Genomic DNA, 16,663 nt, shown 5'->3' on the forward strand with positions numbered 1-16,663 from the left:
ATTCAGGGATAGGAATTGGTTGACTTTTGCCTGAGGTGCTTGACGTCTTCGGCTCGATGGCCATCTCTTTCCGGAAGGGCACGCGTGAGAGGTCATGGCTTAGGAGCAATACAGCAGCCTTCCCTGACATGAGCACGTGGACATGTTGCTTGTGACACGCACGCCGACGGCGGGACTGTTCCAACCCGACCAGAAGCAGACACCGCGCCAATTATCACCTAACCCAGTCGGCATACTCCGTCGTCTTTGTGAGGGAGCACTATGCAGTGCGTCTAGAAGGGACTGGTCTGCTCCATCTAACGAAGCAGAATCTTGGCATGAGTTAAGTTAAGATGGGCCACGAAGGCGTGTACTTATCCCTACTACAATAAGACTGATTTGTCTGGCGCTCTCTAGCTGTTCCAGCGAAGCAGGCAGGACGAAGAGCACATCGACATGCTGTCGGCTTCGGCTGCGGCGGCGGCGAGGAAGAGGCAGCAGGATAAGCCGGCAGCGAGCGGCAGAGTCTCTGAGGTGCCGATTAAGGCGTGTAACATGCCGGCGGGTTCAAAGCCTTTGGACCCGGATGACGACAGAATTCGGGATGATTTTTTCAGCTTGCTTAGTTCGGGTTACGGATTACTCACTGTGCTTCATCAATTCAATAAGATTGAGAAAGCTGTCCAGATGTACCGACAGGACAGCGGCAAGGGTGGCGGCAGCTTGAGCGCGGCCACGACGCAGATAGGCGCGGCTAAGGCGAGGCACGAGGCGATCGTCGCCATGAGCGGCGGACACGCGGTGAACTTCGTCATGCTCGATGCGTCCGCGAAGGCGAGGGCGTGGCTGAAGAGGACGAGGGGATGGCAGGACTTGGTTGACCGCATCGGCTGGCCGCCCTTTAGATACCACGAGGTACACGAGCTGGCTGAGGTTGTCGAGCGAGAGAAGAAACTGACACGCTTGTGCGTACAAGCTGTCGGTGGTTGTTGTTGTTGTTGTTGTTGTTGTTGTTGTTGTTTGGTGGTGGTGCATAGGGCATCAGGCGCTTATCTAAGCGCTCGCTTGTCGCTTGTCGTCGACCCTCAACACCATCACCATCGCCATATGTCTTGGTCCACATCTTGCTCCTCGCCTACAGCATTCTAATCGCTCCCTCATCATGCCACTATCTGCTACCTCTTGGTCCCGGCCTCGGCCTCGCTCTCCCGCTTGATACCGCCCTTCTTCGCTCCAGCCACCCACCCAATACGTCTTCAACTCCTCGACGCCTGGCCCCACAACAAGTCTCCACAGTTTTCCACGCCCGAAGCCAAACTTCGGTCTCGGCTTCGACGCGAACTCGACGCGAACTTGACGCGACCTCGACTCGGCCTCTACTCGACCTGATCCAAACAGTCAAAACAGCTGCGCCCAGGACAGATGCACAACGATTGCAGGGCAAGAAGACGGCCTTTGTTAGGAAACATTGTCCGCATCATCGGTGCGACACAAGTTGAAAGAGTTCTCCGGCAATGGGTGTTGGAACACTCGGTGCACAGAACGCCTTTTGCCAAGACGATGGCCAGCTTGAAAATCCATCCTTCGTCTGCCTCTGTTTTGGCCACTAGACCGGTAAGCAACGGATTCTCACGGTAGGGACTCGGCATCATGTCTTGATGAGGCTTCAGTGCCCACACTGTCCCCATCTGTGCTTCTGCTCTGGGTGTCTGGTTGATCGCTCCGTGTTCCTTTTGCTTCTGCTCTGTCAAGTTCATACAAGTCTTTATCGGGCCTGAATTCAACCTTTTACATTCATCAGCTCTGTATCGTCAGACTTTTCCAACCGTGAGGCCATGGTCAAGGCCAAGGTATCCAAGGAATCCGACAACCCCAGCGCCCCGAAACAAGGCCCGGGCCGCGTCGGCAAGCCTGTCAAGTGGCGACATGAACCGAATGGTGACTCCCTTCGCCTCCCCACCCTCAAGTCCGGCTGCGGCTCTCAGCTGCCACTCCCGACTAGCTGCACTCTGACGCCTCCCATTGGCTGACAGCATTCCTCTGGACCAAACCAGACTCGGCCCATCCCCGAAGTCCGATCAGATGCTTCAAGACTACTTAAGAACTCCTCGGCATCTTGCTCACCAGAAACAACTGCAGGCTTCCTTCCATTTCACGTGACTGCATCACAGCATGACGCAGCATCGCCCGCTCAAAGTCTTGATTGCCGGTGCTGGCATAAGTGGCTTGGCAGCCGCCATAGTACTGCGCCAGCAGGGGCATGTTGTCGAGGTACCAAGTCTTCCTATGCAAACCTGCGTGTCGCTAATACGTCCAGCTCTTTGAAAAATCACGCCTCGCCAGCGAGATTGGCGCCGCGATCCACCTTGCTCCGAACTTCACGACACTCGTGCGCCGCCTCGGCCTGGACCCAGAAGCGTACGGAGCCACCCAGAGCCGCGAGCTTGCCATGTTCGACGCGTCTTCTGGCAAGCCTGGCTTTACAAAGACGTACGAGGACGAACGACTCACCTGGCAGGCTGCAAGTGATCCAAGCCGAACTTTCTCGTCTGCGCTGACCTTTGCAGGACTGGTACTTTATCCATCGCGCTGGGTTGCACCGAATGCTCAAAGACGGCGCCATAAACGCCGAGGGACGAGGCACTCCAGCAGTACTCCACACAGGCTCTCCGGCAGCCAGCGTCGACTGCGCAGCGGGCACCGTTATTCTCGAGGATGGCCGCCGAGTTTCGGGAGACGTCGTCATTGTCGCCGAAGGAGTACATTCCAAGTCGCGCAGCGCCATTTGCGGTGCCGAGCAGACGCCATTCAGCGCAGGAAGACACTGCTACAGATGGCTGATTCCTACCGACATGGTCAAGGCCGACCCGGGAGCGCGGTGCCTGGTGGAGCGTCCTGGCATGTTTGTCGACATTGAAGGCGATGACAAGCGCATCGTGCTATATCCCTGCGGAAACAACACCCTTACAAATGTCGCCGCGTTCGTGTCTGAAAAGGACAAGTGGGAGCCTGAAAAGCCAGGCGCACCGAGTATGTTGGCTCGCCTTGTTGTTGATGGAGGAAGACTTGTTGACCGGCGCGACAGAAACGGCCAAGGAGGCCATGCTTGTGGCCTTTGGCAATCTGCACAGCGGCTTCCGTCGTCTCCTCGAGCTTGCTCCCGACGGCTCTGAAAGCGAATCGGGCGTCAAGCCGTGGCCGCTGCTCGACATGGCGCCACTGCCGACGTGGGTCAATGGACGAGCAGCGCTCATCGGCGACGCGGCGCATCCATTCATGCCCTGTACTTGGTCGTCCCGCATCCAAAAATCTTGCACGAGGCTGACATCACGCAGATCTCGGCCAAGGCGGCGCCATCGCCGTCGAAGACGCCGTCTCCCTGGGCGTGCTGCTGCCGCTGGGCACGTCGCCGTCTGAAATCCCCGCCCGGCTGCACCTGTACCAGACGTGCCGTAAAGAAAGAGCGGAGCGCGTGCAAGAAAACACGCGTATTCGGGGACGGCATCCCGACGGATCCGACGGCCCACCGCCGACGAGTGAGTTGACGTCAACTTTTTGCCGGATACTTGCTGACGTGCTCTGCAGTGGAGGAGTACATGGGCTTCATCCAATATGCTATCATGCACGACGAGTGGAAGAGCTCGACCGACGCGCTGAATGCGTATCTTGCGTCGCAAGAAGAGCAAGGGAGGCCCCGTATCTAGACATTTCGACCTTGACCCCGAAACTGCTGTAAATACTCCTCTTCTCCGAATCTCCCACCATACATTTATCTTGCAGGCGTGCCGCGCGCAAAGGATCGCCCTTTCGCCACCGCTACAGAAACCGCGCCGTGTGCTGTCTCCGGATCATTATCCATACTCGTATCTCGTTCGCTTCGTACAGCAGTGCCTTAGGCCATCTTTCTGGAGCGGTTTGCCTGCATCGCAGTGGTGTTCTTCTGTGGCAACACGCATCAACAAGGCTACTGGTATCCACATGGCGCACGGCGGTGCAGATAGTCCGGTCCTCTGTGTGTGACCACTTTGGAATGCGGTAGCCGGCGTGCCTACCCGCTGTGCCACCTCTCCCAGCATTTATACTCCTACTTCTCCTGATCCACCTTTCCTTCCTCCCTCGACACTCCCATTCCTCAGACTCACAACAAACATGTCTACAACCAGCACCAGCACGACGGCTACAACAAGAGCGAAGCCTCCTCTGCCCTCGACTTCCCCTTGCTCTCCACCGCAACCGAAGCCACGCGTCTGCGTGCCCAACACGCGCTCGTCGTCTCGGCCGTCGGTGGGCTCGTCCTCGCGCCGTTCGACACGTGACAGCCGCACCTCCGCGTGCTGGACTACGGCGCCGCGGACGGGTATTTCCTGCACGAGTTGCGGAAGGCGTTGGAAGAGGCGGAGAGTGCCGAGTTGGTGGGTTTGGATGTGGCAGCGTACACGCATGCAATTATGAATGAGACGATGACGGAGACGAAAAGGGAGGACAAGGAAAAGAGAAAGCGAACTGAACGTGCAGCTACATAAACACTTGATCCTCACGTCGCTCCCTTCCACCTGGCACAAACGCTTCCACCTCATCCAACTGTGCACACTCCTATCAAACCTAGCGGGTCGCGCGCAACCGTCGCAGGCGCTGTGCAACGTGCTCCCGCTGCTCAAACCCGGCGCGGGCTTCATCCAACTCGTCGACGGCGCGCAAGTACCTGAACGCATCGACGCAGCCGACCCACCGAGTAAGAACTGCTCAAGGCGCTGAAGAATAGCGCGGAGGCGATGGCAGGGATTTGGAGGGGGTGCTTCGCGAGGCTGCGGCCTCTTCTTCCAACAACAACGACATCGATTTCGAAATCAGGAATCCGGGCACGGACGCGCCGTTTTCGGACGCGCCGCAAGATTGCCGGAGCTTGACGAGTTGGGAGTGCAGGAGATGCGCGGTTTTGATCGCATCGTGCGGGACCGCCTGCGGGGCGTGGGAGAGGCAATTTGGTAGCGGGCGGGGATAGCGCAGGACGAGTTTGAGGGGCTAGAGGGGGCGTTGGTGCAGGAGACGAGGGAGAGGTGCGTGCAGTTGGAATGGTATGTTTGTTTTGCGAGGAGGATGGGTTGAGTGACTGCACTGGTAAGGTACGACTTACAACTGATGAATTAATTCCTTTGCTGTTGCGGCGATCCTTTCACTTGACTTCACCACGCGACCACTTCCCCCCCTTCTCATATTCACGCGAAGAAGATCACCCCAGAACCGACGCTTCTCCTAACCAACTGCAGCCACTAGATACATGTAGGTAGGTAGCTAGCCCTCGGCCGATGCCAACGTCATCATTCATCATCTCGACAGTCGGTTCATTTGCCCGTCGTCCTCGTCGTCCTGAAACACGTCCATCGAGAAACCAAAGTCAAAACAGTGGATCCAGTCGGTCCAAATGCCCCGAGTGCTGGTCCGATGGATGGATGCACGCCATGCGTGCGGTGCGGATTGGGAGAGGGGACGGGCCGCAGCCGCAAAGTTAAATCGAGGTGCTAACTACTGCTGCGCTGCTCCACGTGCATACCTTGATTATCCTGTCCTTCGATCCATCTCCACTGCATACATACCGCACAACAGCTAGGTATGTGTGTACAGAGCGAGAGGCTGTGACGTAGTGATGGAGCAGTGGAGGAATGTCGCGTGCCCCTTTTCTTTTCTCTCCATGAGTCAGCGGACACGTTTCGAGGCGGCGGCGGCGGCCGTGGTAAATGATGCAGATGAGGATGAGAGGGATGTAAAGTGAGTCGAGGGGATGCGCGAATCGCTTTTGATGAGCGTGCGAGTCGTTGAGGCAAGTTCCGCGGGTTGCGGTGGGGCTGATGAGTCGGGTACGTAGGTATATGTGTTCACTGTACCATCCGTTCGTTCCCCTTGCCCAATGGTTTTTCTATGGGGGCATTGAAGGCGGAGGGGAAGAGAGAGGATGGATGGGGCTTGCGTCTTGATGCGAGGAGAGGCGCGGACAGCTTGAATGAAGCAACGGAAGCAAGCAAGTGTGGGTAATGAGCGAGTGTGGAGTCGGGCAGAGCGTGTGGAGAAGAAGAGCACAGACGCACTCGTGTAGATGGATATGACGGCCTGAGTCGCAGAACAGCGAGCACGACGTCAAGTGCGCAGCGGCAAACGAGATACAAAAAGACTACCTACACTGCATACACCAAAATATATCCTCAATCAAATCACACTCGCAGCAAAACCACCCACCTCCTTTCCTCTTGCCATGGCAGCCCCTGCGCCCACACCCACACCAACGCTCTCCATCCCAATAACCGCGCTGCCAACCTCGCACATTCAATTCTCGGCCAGCGGCGCTCGCGTCACGCGCGCCATTCCCGCGACCGAACTGCCGCTCACACCGGGGCAAAACAGCATCGAGATATGCGGCATCACGGCGGCGGCGGCGGCGGATTCGTTCCGAGTCGACGTCGACGACGAAGGGCGCGGGGCGTGGAATGTGCAAGTGGTGGGCGTGGATGCGGACATGGTTGAAAAGGAGAAAGAGCAGGAGGGCGAAGGGGAGGAGGGAAATGAGATGGAAATGGCATACCGAGTGCGCGTCACGCTTTTGGTGCGGCGCGACGGTAGTCATGGTGGGCGACGTGGGTCCGAATCTGACTCTGAGCGTACCGTTGTTGCGACGATTGAGAAGGAGAAGGAGGAGGAGGAGGAGGAGGAAGACAGACCGAGTCTGCGCCTGTCTCTCGCTCTCTCGCTCTCGCTCTCGTACACGACGCCCTCGACCCCGAGCTCGACCTCCACGGCCATGGAGACGGCGGAACCACCAGCACCGCACGCAGCGCAAAAGCAACGACGGCGCCTCTTCCCCTTCATCCACACCCACGGCCTGAACCACAACAACAGCAACAGCCAGAACAGCAGCAGCAACACCTCACCAACCACAAGCACAACGCGCAGCCCAAGCCCGATCACGAGCCCAACAAGTCCGCCGTCGATCTCGACCTGCATCTCAACTTCGAACAAGAGCAAGGGGAAAGGCAAGAGCAGCAGCATTTTCGGCATCAAGCCCGCACGCCGCAGCGCCGGACACTCGCAGCGCCAGATCACCACGCTGTTTGGGCTGGACGGGCCGCCGGCGCTGAAGGATTCGCACATGACGCCCGCGCAACACAGTGCTGAGCACTCGCGGCGACAGATTAATGCGCTGTTGGGGTTGGAGGGCGTGCCGCCGAGATGAGATGGCGTGGGGGGCCTCTGTCGAGTGTGTAAGATGCAATTTTACTTTCAGGGGGCCGGGTCGACTTACAGCGAACACGTCGACTTTGTGGTCTCGAGGCACGTTTTTGATCCGCACGGGAGGGCGGTGGATGGTGCCATGTATTCATACATGCTAACCCTAATACATTTATATTCTTCTAGTCGAATTCAATTGTATTGCGCAGCGTGCCGATGCCCGAAATCCTGACATCGACCTTGCTCCCGGGATACAAATACCGCGGCGCGCTCTGACCGCTGATGCCGACGCCGCCGGGCGTGCCCGTCATTATCACGCTCCCCTTCTGCAGCGTCGTGCCCTGGCTGAGATAGCTGACGAGGAACGCCACGCCAAATACCAGGTCGTCGATGCCGGCGTCCTGGCGCTTCTCGCCATCGACGATGGTCTCGAGGTGCATGTTGGCCGGGTCTGGGATGAGCGCCGTCGAGACGATGGCTGGGCCCAGCGGCGCAAACTTGTCGAACCCCTTGCTGAAGCCCCATTGCGGCACGGGGCCCGCAAAGTGCGGATCGCGCTGCAGCTTGCGTGACGACACGTCGTTGCCCGCCGTGTAACCCGCGACGTAGTCGAGCGCCTGTTCGACCGGCACGTCTTTGGCGTCGGCGCCGATGACGATGACCAGCTCGCCCTCGTAGTCGGCTTGCTCGTCTTGGCACAGCTTTGGGATGGGGATGGGGGCGCCGTGGTCGTGGATAGTGGTGTTGGGCTTGAAGAAGATGGACGGCTGCGGCGGGGGAGTGCGGCCGGTCTCGCGGACTGGGGTGGATGTTAGATGGGAGGTGAGTATCGGGGAACGGGGAACGGGGAACGGGGAACGCACTGTGTGTGCCGTAGTTCAGGCCGACGCAGCGCAGGATGGGCACATCTCTCTGTGCCAATGGGCCCAGCAGCGTCTTGACGGTTGCCACCTCGTCGCTCAGCTTTGTTGCGCCCGTCGTGTCGTAAATGTCGTCGCCAACCAGCACCTTGGCTTGGAGTTTTGTGTTCTCGGTCGTGTCGCCCAGGTCGAAGTCGGGCGAGGGCAGGATGGGCTCGCCGTAGAGGATGCGGCCGTCGGTGGCCTCGAAGCGGATCAGACGCTGCCAGGGGAGCTTCATGGTGGATGGGTGATGGTAGTGGAGGAGGAGGTGGTGGTGGTGTTGTTGAGGACTGCCATGGCGAGCCGCGTCCAGAAAAGCGACGGGCACTCCCCCGTCGGAGACAGATCTGGGACCGAGGAGCACGACGGGTCGCTGAGCGAGTGGAGGCACAATGGAGGGCCGGGAGAGGAGGCGGCAGTGTGGACAGGAGAGTCGAGACGTGGTGTTGCTCGGGGATAGCGGAGTTGGCGGATTGCGGGGTTACGCCGGGTCCGAGGCGCCCAAAAGCTCAACACCACGGGCGGCTCCATCTCCAATTCACTTCACTTCACTGCTTCACCCTACCCTTCCCCGACTCGTGATGCCCTTGATCTCGTCCTCCTCACCATGGCCGACGCCAGCCCCACCTCGGCCCACGACGATCGGGATGCCGGCGCCAACAAGAGACGCCGGATAGCACTCGCCTGCTCGACCTGCCGCACCCGCAAGTCCAAGGTACGGTAACTACTGATTTCATTTCTGCTGCTCTCGGTCATCTTCTCATGCCAAAAGTGTGACGGTGCCCGTCCGCGCTGTTCCGCCTGCGTCGCCCTCGACTTTGACTGCAGCTACGTCCAATCGTCGTCGTCGGCCAACGTCATTGTCGGCAAGGAATACCTGTCATCGCTTGAGGCCCGCGTCTCCCGTGTAGAAGAACGACTGGGTGCTGTCGAGTCTGGCTGCTCTCCTGTCCGCCGTCCCCATCCGGCCAGCTTCAGCACCGTCGCCAGTGAAGTCCCGCATTATCCTCGAGACAGCGCCTCGCCCGTCCTGTCGCAGCCGCCGGCAGTCGACGAGCAAGAAGGCCACACGGACGCCATTGGAGCCCTGAACTTCGCAGAAGAGGAAGACTTTGCCTTCCTCGGGCCCTCGTCCAACATCGCCTTCAGTAGACACCTGCGCCCTGCTTTGGCTCGACTGTCGAGATGCGCCATCTCAGGCGACCCGGCTGGCGGCAGTCTGCTGCGCTCTTCGCGGCCGCCCTCGCCTTCGTCCGACCAACATGGCTTTGAACGGGTCTCGCCTCAATCCGACGAGTTGCGGCTGATTGACGACTTCTTCTCCAACACGGCCCTCATCTTTCCCTTTATCCACGAGCGCTCCTTTCGTCAGCGCTACCACGAAATGAAGACGGACCAATCCAAGCCCGTGCAGAAGAGCTGGCTCGCCCTGTTCAACATGGTCCTGGCCATAGCCATCAGCGTGTCGAGAACCGACATTTCCGCCGTCGACCGCCAGCGCGAGTCGGACGCCTTTTATCGTCGCGCTCTTCATCTGAGCCGAGGCCAAATGATGCGCTGTTCCAGCCTCGAGACCGTCCAACTCTTGCTTCTTATGAGCCAATATCTGCAAGGCACCCAAAAGTCGCTGCAAACCTTCATCATTCATGGTCTTGCCGTCAAAGGAGCCTTTCAGCTCGGTCTGCACTCGAAAGAGGCCACGCTCCACTTGACGCCCGTCGAGCGCGAGTTTCGCAAGCGCACCTGGTTTGGCATCGTTATTGTCGACAGGACCATGAGCATGACGTTTGGCCGTCCTGCCTCCGTGCCCGACGACTATGTGCGTCTCAACTTGCCTGTGCTCGAGCGACTGGTGGATCCGGCCACGGCGCAAAACGTGACCAAAGATATGGCCGTGTCGTTTTACAATGCCACAATGTAAGCCAGACGCCTTTGCCACATGAAGACGACTAATTCTCGCAGCACCCTTTACAATATCATGTACACGACTATCAAAACGTGCTACGGCGGCAATCTGGGCTGCAGCGACTCGCCCGTCCACACCCTCGACGTCGTGACGCGCATCTACGGCCTCGAGAAGCAGCTCCATGAGTGGAAAGCCTCGCTGCCTCCGGGCCTGTCGCTGCGTACCAGCGCCGAAACGCCCAGTCCCAACGACGCCGAGACGGTTCTCAACCGCGCGCGCACCATCCTCGCGCTACGCTTCTTGAATCTCCGCATCCTGGTGAACCGGCCCATTGTCGTAGATCTACTCGACGCCGTTGGCCGCCCGGAAGACAGCACGCAGCCACAACACTCTCTCGTGCGCCAGGTCGGCACCAACAACCTGGCGACGTGCATCTCGTCGGCAATTGAAATCATCGCCATCGTGAGCAACACGGTGCGCCTGAGCAGCAGCAACAACAACGCCAGTAGCGGGCAGCACAAGCGGCTCCTCGGCGCATGGTGGTTCACGCTGTACTACACCTTCAACGCTGCCCTGGTCCTCTGCGCCGCCCTCGTCGTGCGCCTCGACTACCGTGACGGCTTCGCCGGCGACAACGGCACCCCCTGCAGCCCCTCGTCGTCCGAGATGCGCGCCTCGTTCGACACCGCCATCGACGCCCTGGCCCTGCTCGACCGCCGCAACAAGACCATCGACCGCTGCGCGCAGCACCTCCGCGGCCTTGGGGCGGCGCTTGACAGCTTTATCGCGTCTCGCGAGCGCGGTGCTGTGGCCAGCACTGCGAATGGCGCTACTGCTGCCGCCGCCGCCGCCGCCGAAGGGTCGTCGGGTATGAATGCCGTCGACGTGACGACGGGCGCGTTGATGATGGGGGCGCGCTGGGGCGGCGGCGGTGGTTCCGGCGGTCCCGTTGCTAATGGCAATGGTGCTGGGTTTGTTGGTCGTGAGACGGGCCTTGGCGGTACGGGCGATTTTCTGGCGGATGTGGACTCAGAGTTGCTGAGTTTGTTTTTTCAGTAAGAGGTAAGTAATCGGGGTCCGTTTTCGATCTTTTCTTGGTCTCTTTATTTTCTATCTGGTGTTTAGGGGTCCTGGGAAAGGGAGGTTCAGTGCTACCTACATGTGTACTACATCACTGGATACGGTAATCGTGGGAGGTAATAATATCCACTTCCATCTAACCCCACTCCTCCAACATCCTCAAACCAATCACCATATCCGCCGCCTCCTGCCCTCCTGCTCCCCGCATCTTCTTGCCGGCCAGCCGGCCAGCCACTTCGAATAGACGGGCAGCTAGCCACCCGTACATGGGTAGTCGCCGACCATGACCGCCGCCTCGTCCCGCCTCGCAAGACCCTCGGCCGCACAGCCGTCTAGCCATTGAGCCTATGCCAGCGAAGCGCAAGAGCTAGTTGGATGCCTGGGTTCCGTCGTCGTCGCGGCAGTGGTGAGGGTGTTTAAGGTTCGGATGGGTGTTTAAACTGGGTTGGATTGGGTCGTATAGAGCGGAATAGTGGGGGTTGAGGGAGGCTGAGAGAATGTATGTGAGGAGTGGTGGTTTGTGTGGTTGCTTTGCGGTTTCAGGGGTAGAAGTTATGCTAGACTTCCTTCTACGATTGCACTGACGTTGATTCCAATGCAATCAAGCACATAATTACACTGATAGCTGTGATACTTCCTCGCCAGTAGTAAAGGTGAGCAGAGTACAAGCACTACACACACTTCTCAAGAACCCGCGCATCGCCTTTCTCCACGTCCTGTCCACACACACACATCAATCAATAGACAACGCCAGATAAACACCAGCATTCTCTCCCCAACTACAACCGCCTCCTGAGCATCCCCTCGCTTCAGCATTCCCCCGGCCATCTACCCGCTCCCTCCCCGCCCGCGGCTTAGCCGTCCCGTCGTCTCCCCGTCCGAACGTCCGCCCGCGCAGCTCCCCGCCTTCCCCCCGCAAAGCCGAGCAAGCGAGCGCGCCGCGACCATATGCATGGATGCCGTGGTGGGCGAGGCCGAGAGCGCGAGGTGGTAGTTGTGGGCTGGTGCTTTAAAGGGCGGCTTTCCTTGCAGGGGATCTGACGAGAGATATATTTTTCGAATTAAGAGAGACGCACGCTCGAAGTTTTGCACAATATGTCTGCGGTCTATGTACCGCAGCAGCAGCAGCAGCAGCAGCAGCAGCAGAAGAAGAAGAAGAAGAAGAAGAATGAGACACAAACGAACAATGCGCCGCCTTCGCCGCCCGAGACGGCTTCCGATCATGACCACGACCACGACGACAAGGCCCACGAAGACGAAGATGAATACAACGCTCTCATCACCTCGCTCCCGCGCACCGCCACCGCGCCGCTCTGGGAGCAAATGGCAGCGCTAAACCCACGCACTCCTCGTCCACAGAGCGTCCCGCACATCTGGCGATACAGCGCCATACGGCCACAGATGCTACGCGCCGGCGCCATAGTGCCAGAAGAAAAAGCCGAGCGGCGGGTACTGATGCTTCTGAATCCGGCGATGTGGCCGCCATACACGACCGACACGCTGTACGCGGGGCTGCAGCTGGTGAATCCGGGGGAAGTGGCGCCGGCGCATCGACACGTTGCTGTTGCGACGAGGTTTGTTGTTGAGGCACCAGCACCACAAACTTCGCTGTCTGAGGATGATGAGGAGGGCGATGGGGACGGAAAGCGTGGTCCGCAAACCGCGTTCACGGCTATCCAGGGCCGCCGCATCGCCATGGCCGTCCACGACCTCATCGTCACGCCGCGCTGGACATGGCACGACCACGGCAATCGGGGCGCGAGCCCCGTCATTTGGCTCGATGGCCTCGATCTGCCGAGCTTCCAGCACGCGCCTGTCCATTTTGTCGAGCATTTTGCGCAGAGCAGGTATCCGGCGACCGAGGCGCGCAGGGACGAGTGCGGGTGGGTTGTGCCGTGGGCAAGGATGAAGGGGTGGTTGGATGAGGCGGCGAAGGGGAAGGGGAAGGGGGAAGGCGGCGCGTATGTTGAGAAGAGGTACGGCAAGCCGGATGGCAGTGAAATCACGGCAACGCTGGGGGCCCTGGCGGCGCGGATTGCGGCCGGCGCTTCGAGTCCGATGAAGCGCGAGACCAGCAGCGCGGTGTGGCATGTTGTCGCGGGCAAGGGGCGGACGGAGGTCGATGGCGAGACGATGCGCTGGGAGAGGGGCGATACGATTGCGGTGCCGGCGTGGATGGAGTGGCGGCATGTTGCGGATGAGGTGCAGGAGGAGGGTGATGGGGCGGCGTATCTGTTTCGTTTTGATGATTTGCCGATGCTCAAGGCGTTTGGCTGGTATAGGGTTGAGGGGGAGGATTTGGAGGCATTGGCGGATGAGTAGTTGGGAGTGGTTTGTTTGTCAAATTTCCATTCATGTCGGTATCTTCTTCCTGTTGCGTTTGTAAGAGGGACTGTTTTGAGATTGGTGTAGAGCGTGCAGAAAAGGCTACCGCATCCCTGTTGATCCCCTTGGTCAGGCCGCATCACTTGTCTGTTTTCGAGCAGTGCGCAACGATGGCCGCCAATAAGTTTTCCCTGGCTGTGCGGCCCATACTAAACGACATGCAGTTTGTTAAACTGGGAATCATCGTCGTTTGTAGAATCAGGCAGAGCGATGGGGAGATCATTGCAAGCCGAGAACTCCTCAACTGCGAGCGCTTGTCTGTAAAGCACATGTACATAAGCTCAGAATTTTGAGTGTGAGAGTAGAAGGGAAAGAAACTGCCAGACTCGGCTGGATCTTCCGTGTCGTCAGGGTGATATGATTGCAAAGCTTCGACTGACGACCACGTATTTGAACAATGGGTTTGTTGTGTTATTCTGTTTGGCGTGATTAGATTGAAGTTCTGCCTCTGCGACTGCAAAATGCTTCTCTGCTCCTTGAAATCCATCTTCCACCCTCAAATCGACTTCCGCTGACTTGGGTTGCGATGATGAGGCCGCATGTCGCCTGTCCCTCCGAAAACAATGGCTCCCTTTTCCCTCCCCTCGAAGAGTTCTTTGCAGATGCTAAAAGATTGACGTCAGACGATGATCCCCGCGGGACATGATTTACTCACTTTGTTCCGACGCTGCCGGACCCTGGCCAACGTAGTTTCTTTTTGGGAATCAAGGCCTGAGCACGGTAGCAAGGTCCCGTGTCGTGGCAGCATTCGAAGGGTTTCTCGGGATGATACCAATGCAGCTTCTCCAAAGCCTGCGCATGTCTGTCAATCAGATTCTTCATGTCTTGCACGTTGACTGCAACATAGTCTTCTCCTGTCGGCATGGCGTTCCATGACGAGCACTGGGTGGTGGTCGGGCGAATCAGCTCTCTGAATTCGCGCCCAAAAAGCGTCACTGCTTTGATTTTCTGGACGAACGTCATCCAGCTTTTGCTCGCCGGTCCCAGTTCCGCGAATCGGCATGGAACGCTGGATTCGGCCTCGGAGATTTCGGCAAAGTCGAAGCCTGTCAAGTTGTCGCCCCAGGTCAGTTCGTGGCCAGCCCTGTACATCTTCTCCTCTTGATATGTGAAGGCCTTTTCCAAATAGTCAATTGCCTCGTCAACGCGGTCGCTGAAAGTGACTGGCGGTTCTCCGGCCGTTGCCAGCTGACCAGGTGTTGCTAGTTGCCCAGATGAAACAGATGTCCTCTTCCCCGGGAGGATTGGCAACTCCATGTTCTTCTTGTTGATCAGTGTCTCGATGGCAGAATCAGCCGTGTGCAGTCCTGGCGTCTCCAAATCGTCCACCTGGGACAGGAAACGGTCGCGAATGGGCGTCGACAATTCGTACTTCCATGACGCGATAACGAGGTGGAGGAGAGCGCTTGCGCCGTTGACGAGCCATCCGCGCTTGTCGGCAACATCATACAGTAAAACGTATCTTTTGGAGAATCGAAGAACTTGTTGTTCGTAGGTCGCGCTCGACCACAGGCGTAGAGGCTTGTCTTTGACTCCGAGGCAGAACGAGAGCCCGAGGTTGATGTATTGGCCGCCAGAGATACTCAGCTTTTCGAAGATCCAGCCTTGGCGCGGTTCATCGCAGGCTGACCTTTTGATGGGATAGTATTGCGCGTCGGTGGATCCTGGACGGCTTCGTTAGCACGATCTTGTCCTGACTATCAAACGAACGCCCGGAGACTTCTAGAATTCGGGGAATAACCTGCAAAATTTTCAGCCTTTGGGCACCAGCCAACAACGTTCTTGGTCGCAGCGTTCAAGTCCGACATCCGAATTTTCCGCGCCTGTTCGTTCTGTACGCATTCAATACGCTTGTCGAGGTATGAAATGTAGGATCCGTCTTCGTTGTACACGAGATGCCAGGTGATGCAGTTGTCGACCAGCTTCGTGGGGAACAGAATGGCAGAGAAGCCCTTGATGAAGAGCCGGCCGTCGAACTCCGTGACTCGACACGTTCTGGTCAGTGCGGCCATGATGTTGAGTGGAATAGTCAGGCCAAGCTGTCCCTGTTGTGCGTGTGGAAACCCTGCAACAATGACAGGGTTTCGGAAGAGTCCATGCCAGCAGGTCCCCTCTAGTGGTTTTCGCTTGTTGGTTACTGGACACGGCTGTTCATCAAATAGGTCGAAAGAAATACGGACAGCTTCATCGGATATTCCGAGAAACGGCGAGCAGATACTAATGCTGTCGGTTGAAGAGGGTCGGAGCGCGGAGCCGATCCAAGCAAGCTGTTCTGCTAGTTCAGCGATCAAATGCTCAGAACCCGTGGCGCTGATGATGGTTTCTTCTGCCTTCAAAGATGCGCGGATCCCTAGATCTTGCTCTTGATCTTCGCAAGAGGACGAATTAGTCTTGTGAAAACAGACAATACCCTGGGACAAGAATGTTCTTGTTCAATACAACGCCAATGGTGCCCCGCCACTGGAATTTTGTTTACTATGGTGAACGACAGCTCCTTCGGAGCAGCCCACAGTGGGGATTTGACAGCTCAGTGGGCTCAACGCTTAATAAGAACTTACATTTGTAGGATGAAGTCGGCCCTTTGCGAACCAACTGTTGCAAAATATGCAAGGTGCGAAGGCCTGAAGCAGGCCAAATGCGGTCAAGATATGCTGCTGTCGTTGTAGCCTCTGCGCTGCTCGCTGATCCAGTGATTATAATCGCGTTGGCAAGAGCCTCCTCAGGAGCGTTGGTGTACTGTTGCTCGACCAGAAACTTGTAGGGGTTCCAATCGATACGGAAGTATGCCTGCTTTCTCGAGCGGCTCCTCTGCCCGCGCAGAACTTCCATGATCTGTCCATGGATGATGGAGCGCGAGTCTGCAATGTATGACTCTCCATGGAACTTCTCGAAGACCCATTTGACGAAGCGGCACTCAGCAACAACATGTTGATCAATCTGGGGGACTGAGGAAATCTCGGGAGTCTGGAATTGACGGAGATCATCCCGTACTGTGCCCAGAAAGCGAGTGAAAACGAGGCGCTCGACGTCAAAATCGTGTGCTTTGAGATCAGGACCCTTGGATTTGACGCGAGGGAGAGTCTGTTTTGTCGTTTTTGTTCCTAGAAATCGGCGTTCCAAGATTTTTGACACGGAGTCACCCGCTAGATAATCCTTCATCTGATCTTTGAAGCCTTGCGAGAAATCTTTTATC

The 16,663-nt window shown here is 57.8% G+C and overlaps 8 protein-coding genes across 8 annotated transcripts; 5 read left to right on the plus strand and 3 right to left on the minus strand.

The window, feature by feature from the left end:
• Window positions 1–435: 435 nt before the first annotated feature.
• On the plus strand, window positions 436–2,009 carry IWZ02DRAFT_494718 (uncharacterized protein; the record flags this gene model as incomplete). Its single annotated transcript, XM_066770054.1, has 2 exons — window positions 436–944; window positions 1,781–2,009. The coding sequence occupies 2 exons, from the start codon at window positions 436–438 to the stop codon at window positions 2,007–2,009; spliced, it is 738 nt and encodes a 245-aa protein (XP_066618095.1).
• A 142-nt stretch (window positions 2,010–2,151) lies between these two features.
• IWZ02DRAFT_494719 (FAD binding domain-containing protein) lies at window positions 2,152–3,683 on the plus strand (the record flags this gene model as incomplete). The annotated part of the gene is made up of 7 exons (XM_066770055.1): window positions 2,152–2,250; window positions 2,297–2,469; window positions 2,498–2,504; window positions 2,547–3,009; window positions 3,065–3,262; window positions 3,315–3,515; window positions 3,565–3,683. 7 exons carry the CDS (start codon window positions 2,152–2,154, stop codon window positions 3,681–3,683), a joined length of 1,260 nt encoding a protein of 419 aa, XP_066618096.1.
• Window positions 3,684–3,794: 111 nt separating this feature from the next.
• IWZ02DRAFT_114997 (uncharacterized protein) lies at window positions 3,795–4,871 on the minus strand. Its single transcript, XM_066761420.1, has one exon. The coding sequence runs from the start codon at window positions 4,689–4,691 to the stop codon at window positions 4,056–4,058; it is 636 nt and encodes a 211-aa protein (XP_066618097.1). The 5' UTR covers window positions 4,692–4,871; the 3' UTR covers window positions 3,795–4,055.
• Window positions 4,872–6,226: 1,355 nt separating this feature from the next.
• IWZ02DRAFT_437289 (uncharacterized protein) lies at window positions 6,227–7,201 on the plus strand (the record flags this gene model as incomplete). The annotated part of the gene is made up of 1 exon (XM_066766602.1): window positions 6,227–7,201. One exon carries the CDS (start codon window positions 6,227–6,229, stop codon window positions 7,199–7,201), a length of 975 nt encoding a protein of 324 aa, XP_066618098.1.
• Window positions 7,202–7,379: 178 nt separating this feature from the next.
• Window positions 7,380–8,337, minus strand: IWZ02DRAFT_494721 (uncharacterized protein; the record flags this gene model as incomplete). Its single annotated transcript, XM_066770056.1, has 2 exons — window positions 7,380–7,996; window positions 8,061–8,337. 2 exons carry the CDS (start codon window positions 8,335–8,337, stop codon window positions 7,380–7,382), a joined length of 894 nt encoding a protein of 297 aa, XP_066618099.1.
• A 420-nt stretch (window positions 8,338–8,757) lies between these two features.
• Window positions 8,758–10,737, plus strand: IWZ02DRAFT_368262 (fungal-specific transcription factor domain-containing protein; the record flags this gene model as incomplete). The annotated part of the gene is made up of 3 exons (XM_066764372.1): window positions 8,758–8,814; window positions 8,872–10,016; window positions 10,062–10,737. Coding segments are annotated over 3 exons (1,878 nt in total), but the record flags the coding sequence as incomplete, so codon positions are not given.
• A 1,344-nt stretch (window positions 10,738–12,081) lies between these two features.
• Window positions 12,082–13,407, plus strand: IWZ02DRAFT_427673 (RmlC-like cupin domain-containing protein; the record flags this gene model as incomplete). The annotated part of the gene is made up of 2 exons (XM_066765926.1): window positions 12,082–12,666; window positions 12,733–13,407. Exons 1-2 carry the CDS (start codon window positions 12,181–12,183, stop codon window positions 13,405–13,407), a joined length of 1,161 nt encoding a protein of 386 aa, XP_066618101.1. The 5' UTR covers window positions 12,082–12,180.
• Window positions 13,408–13,966: 559 nt separating this feature from the next.
• Window positions 13,967–16,629, minus strand: IWZ02DRAFT_437293 (uncharacterized protein; the record flags this gene model as incomplete). The annotated part of the gene is made up of 4 exons (XM_066766603.1): window positions 13,967–14,075; window positions 14,126–15,134; window positions 15,212–15,838; window positions 16,029–16,629. The coding sequence occupies 4 exons, from the start codon at window positions 16,627–16,629 to the stop codon at window positions 13,967–13,969; spliced, it is 2,346 nt and encodes a 781-aa protein (XP_066618102.1).
• Between the last annotated feature and the right edge of the window lie 34 nt (window positions 16,630–16,663).

This window comes from Phyllosticta citriasiana (genome assembly GCF_038021145.1).
Source record: "Phyllosticta citriasiana strain CBS 120426 chromosome Unknown IWZ02scaffold_19, whole genome shotgun sequence".
Classification (NCBI taxonomy): Eukaryota; Fungi; Ascomycota; class Dothideomycetes; order Botryosphaeriales; family Phyllostictaceae; genus Phyllosticta; species Phyllosticta citriasiana.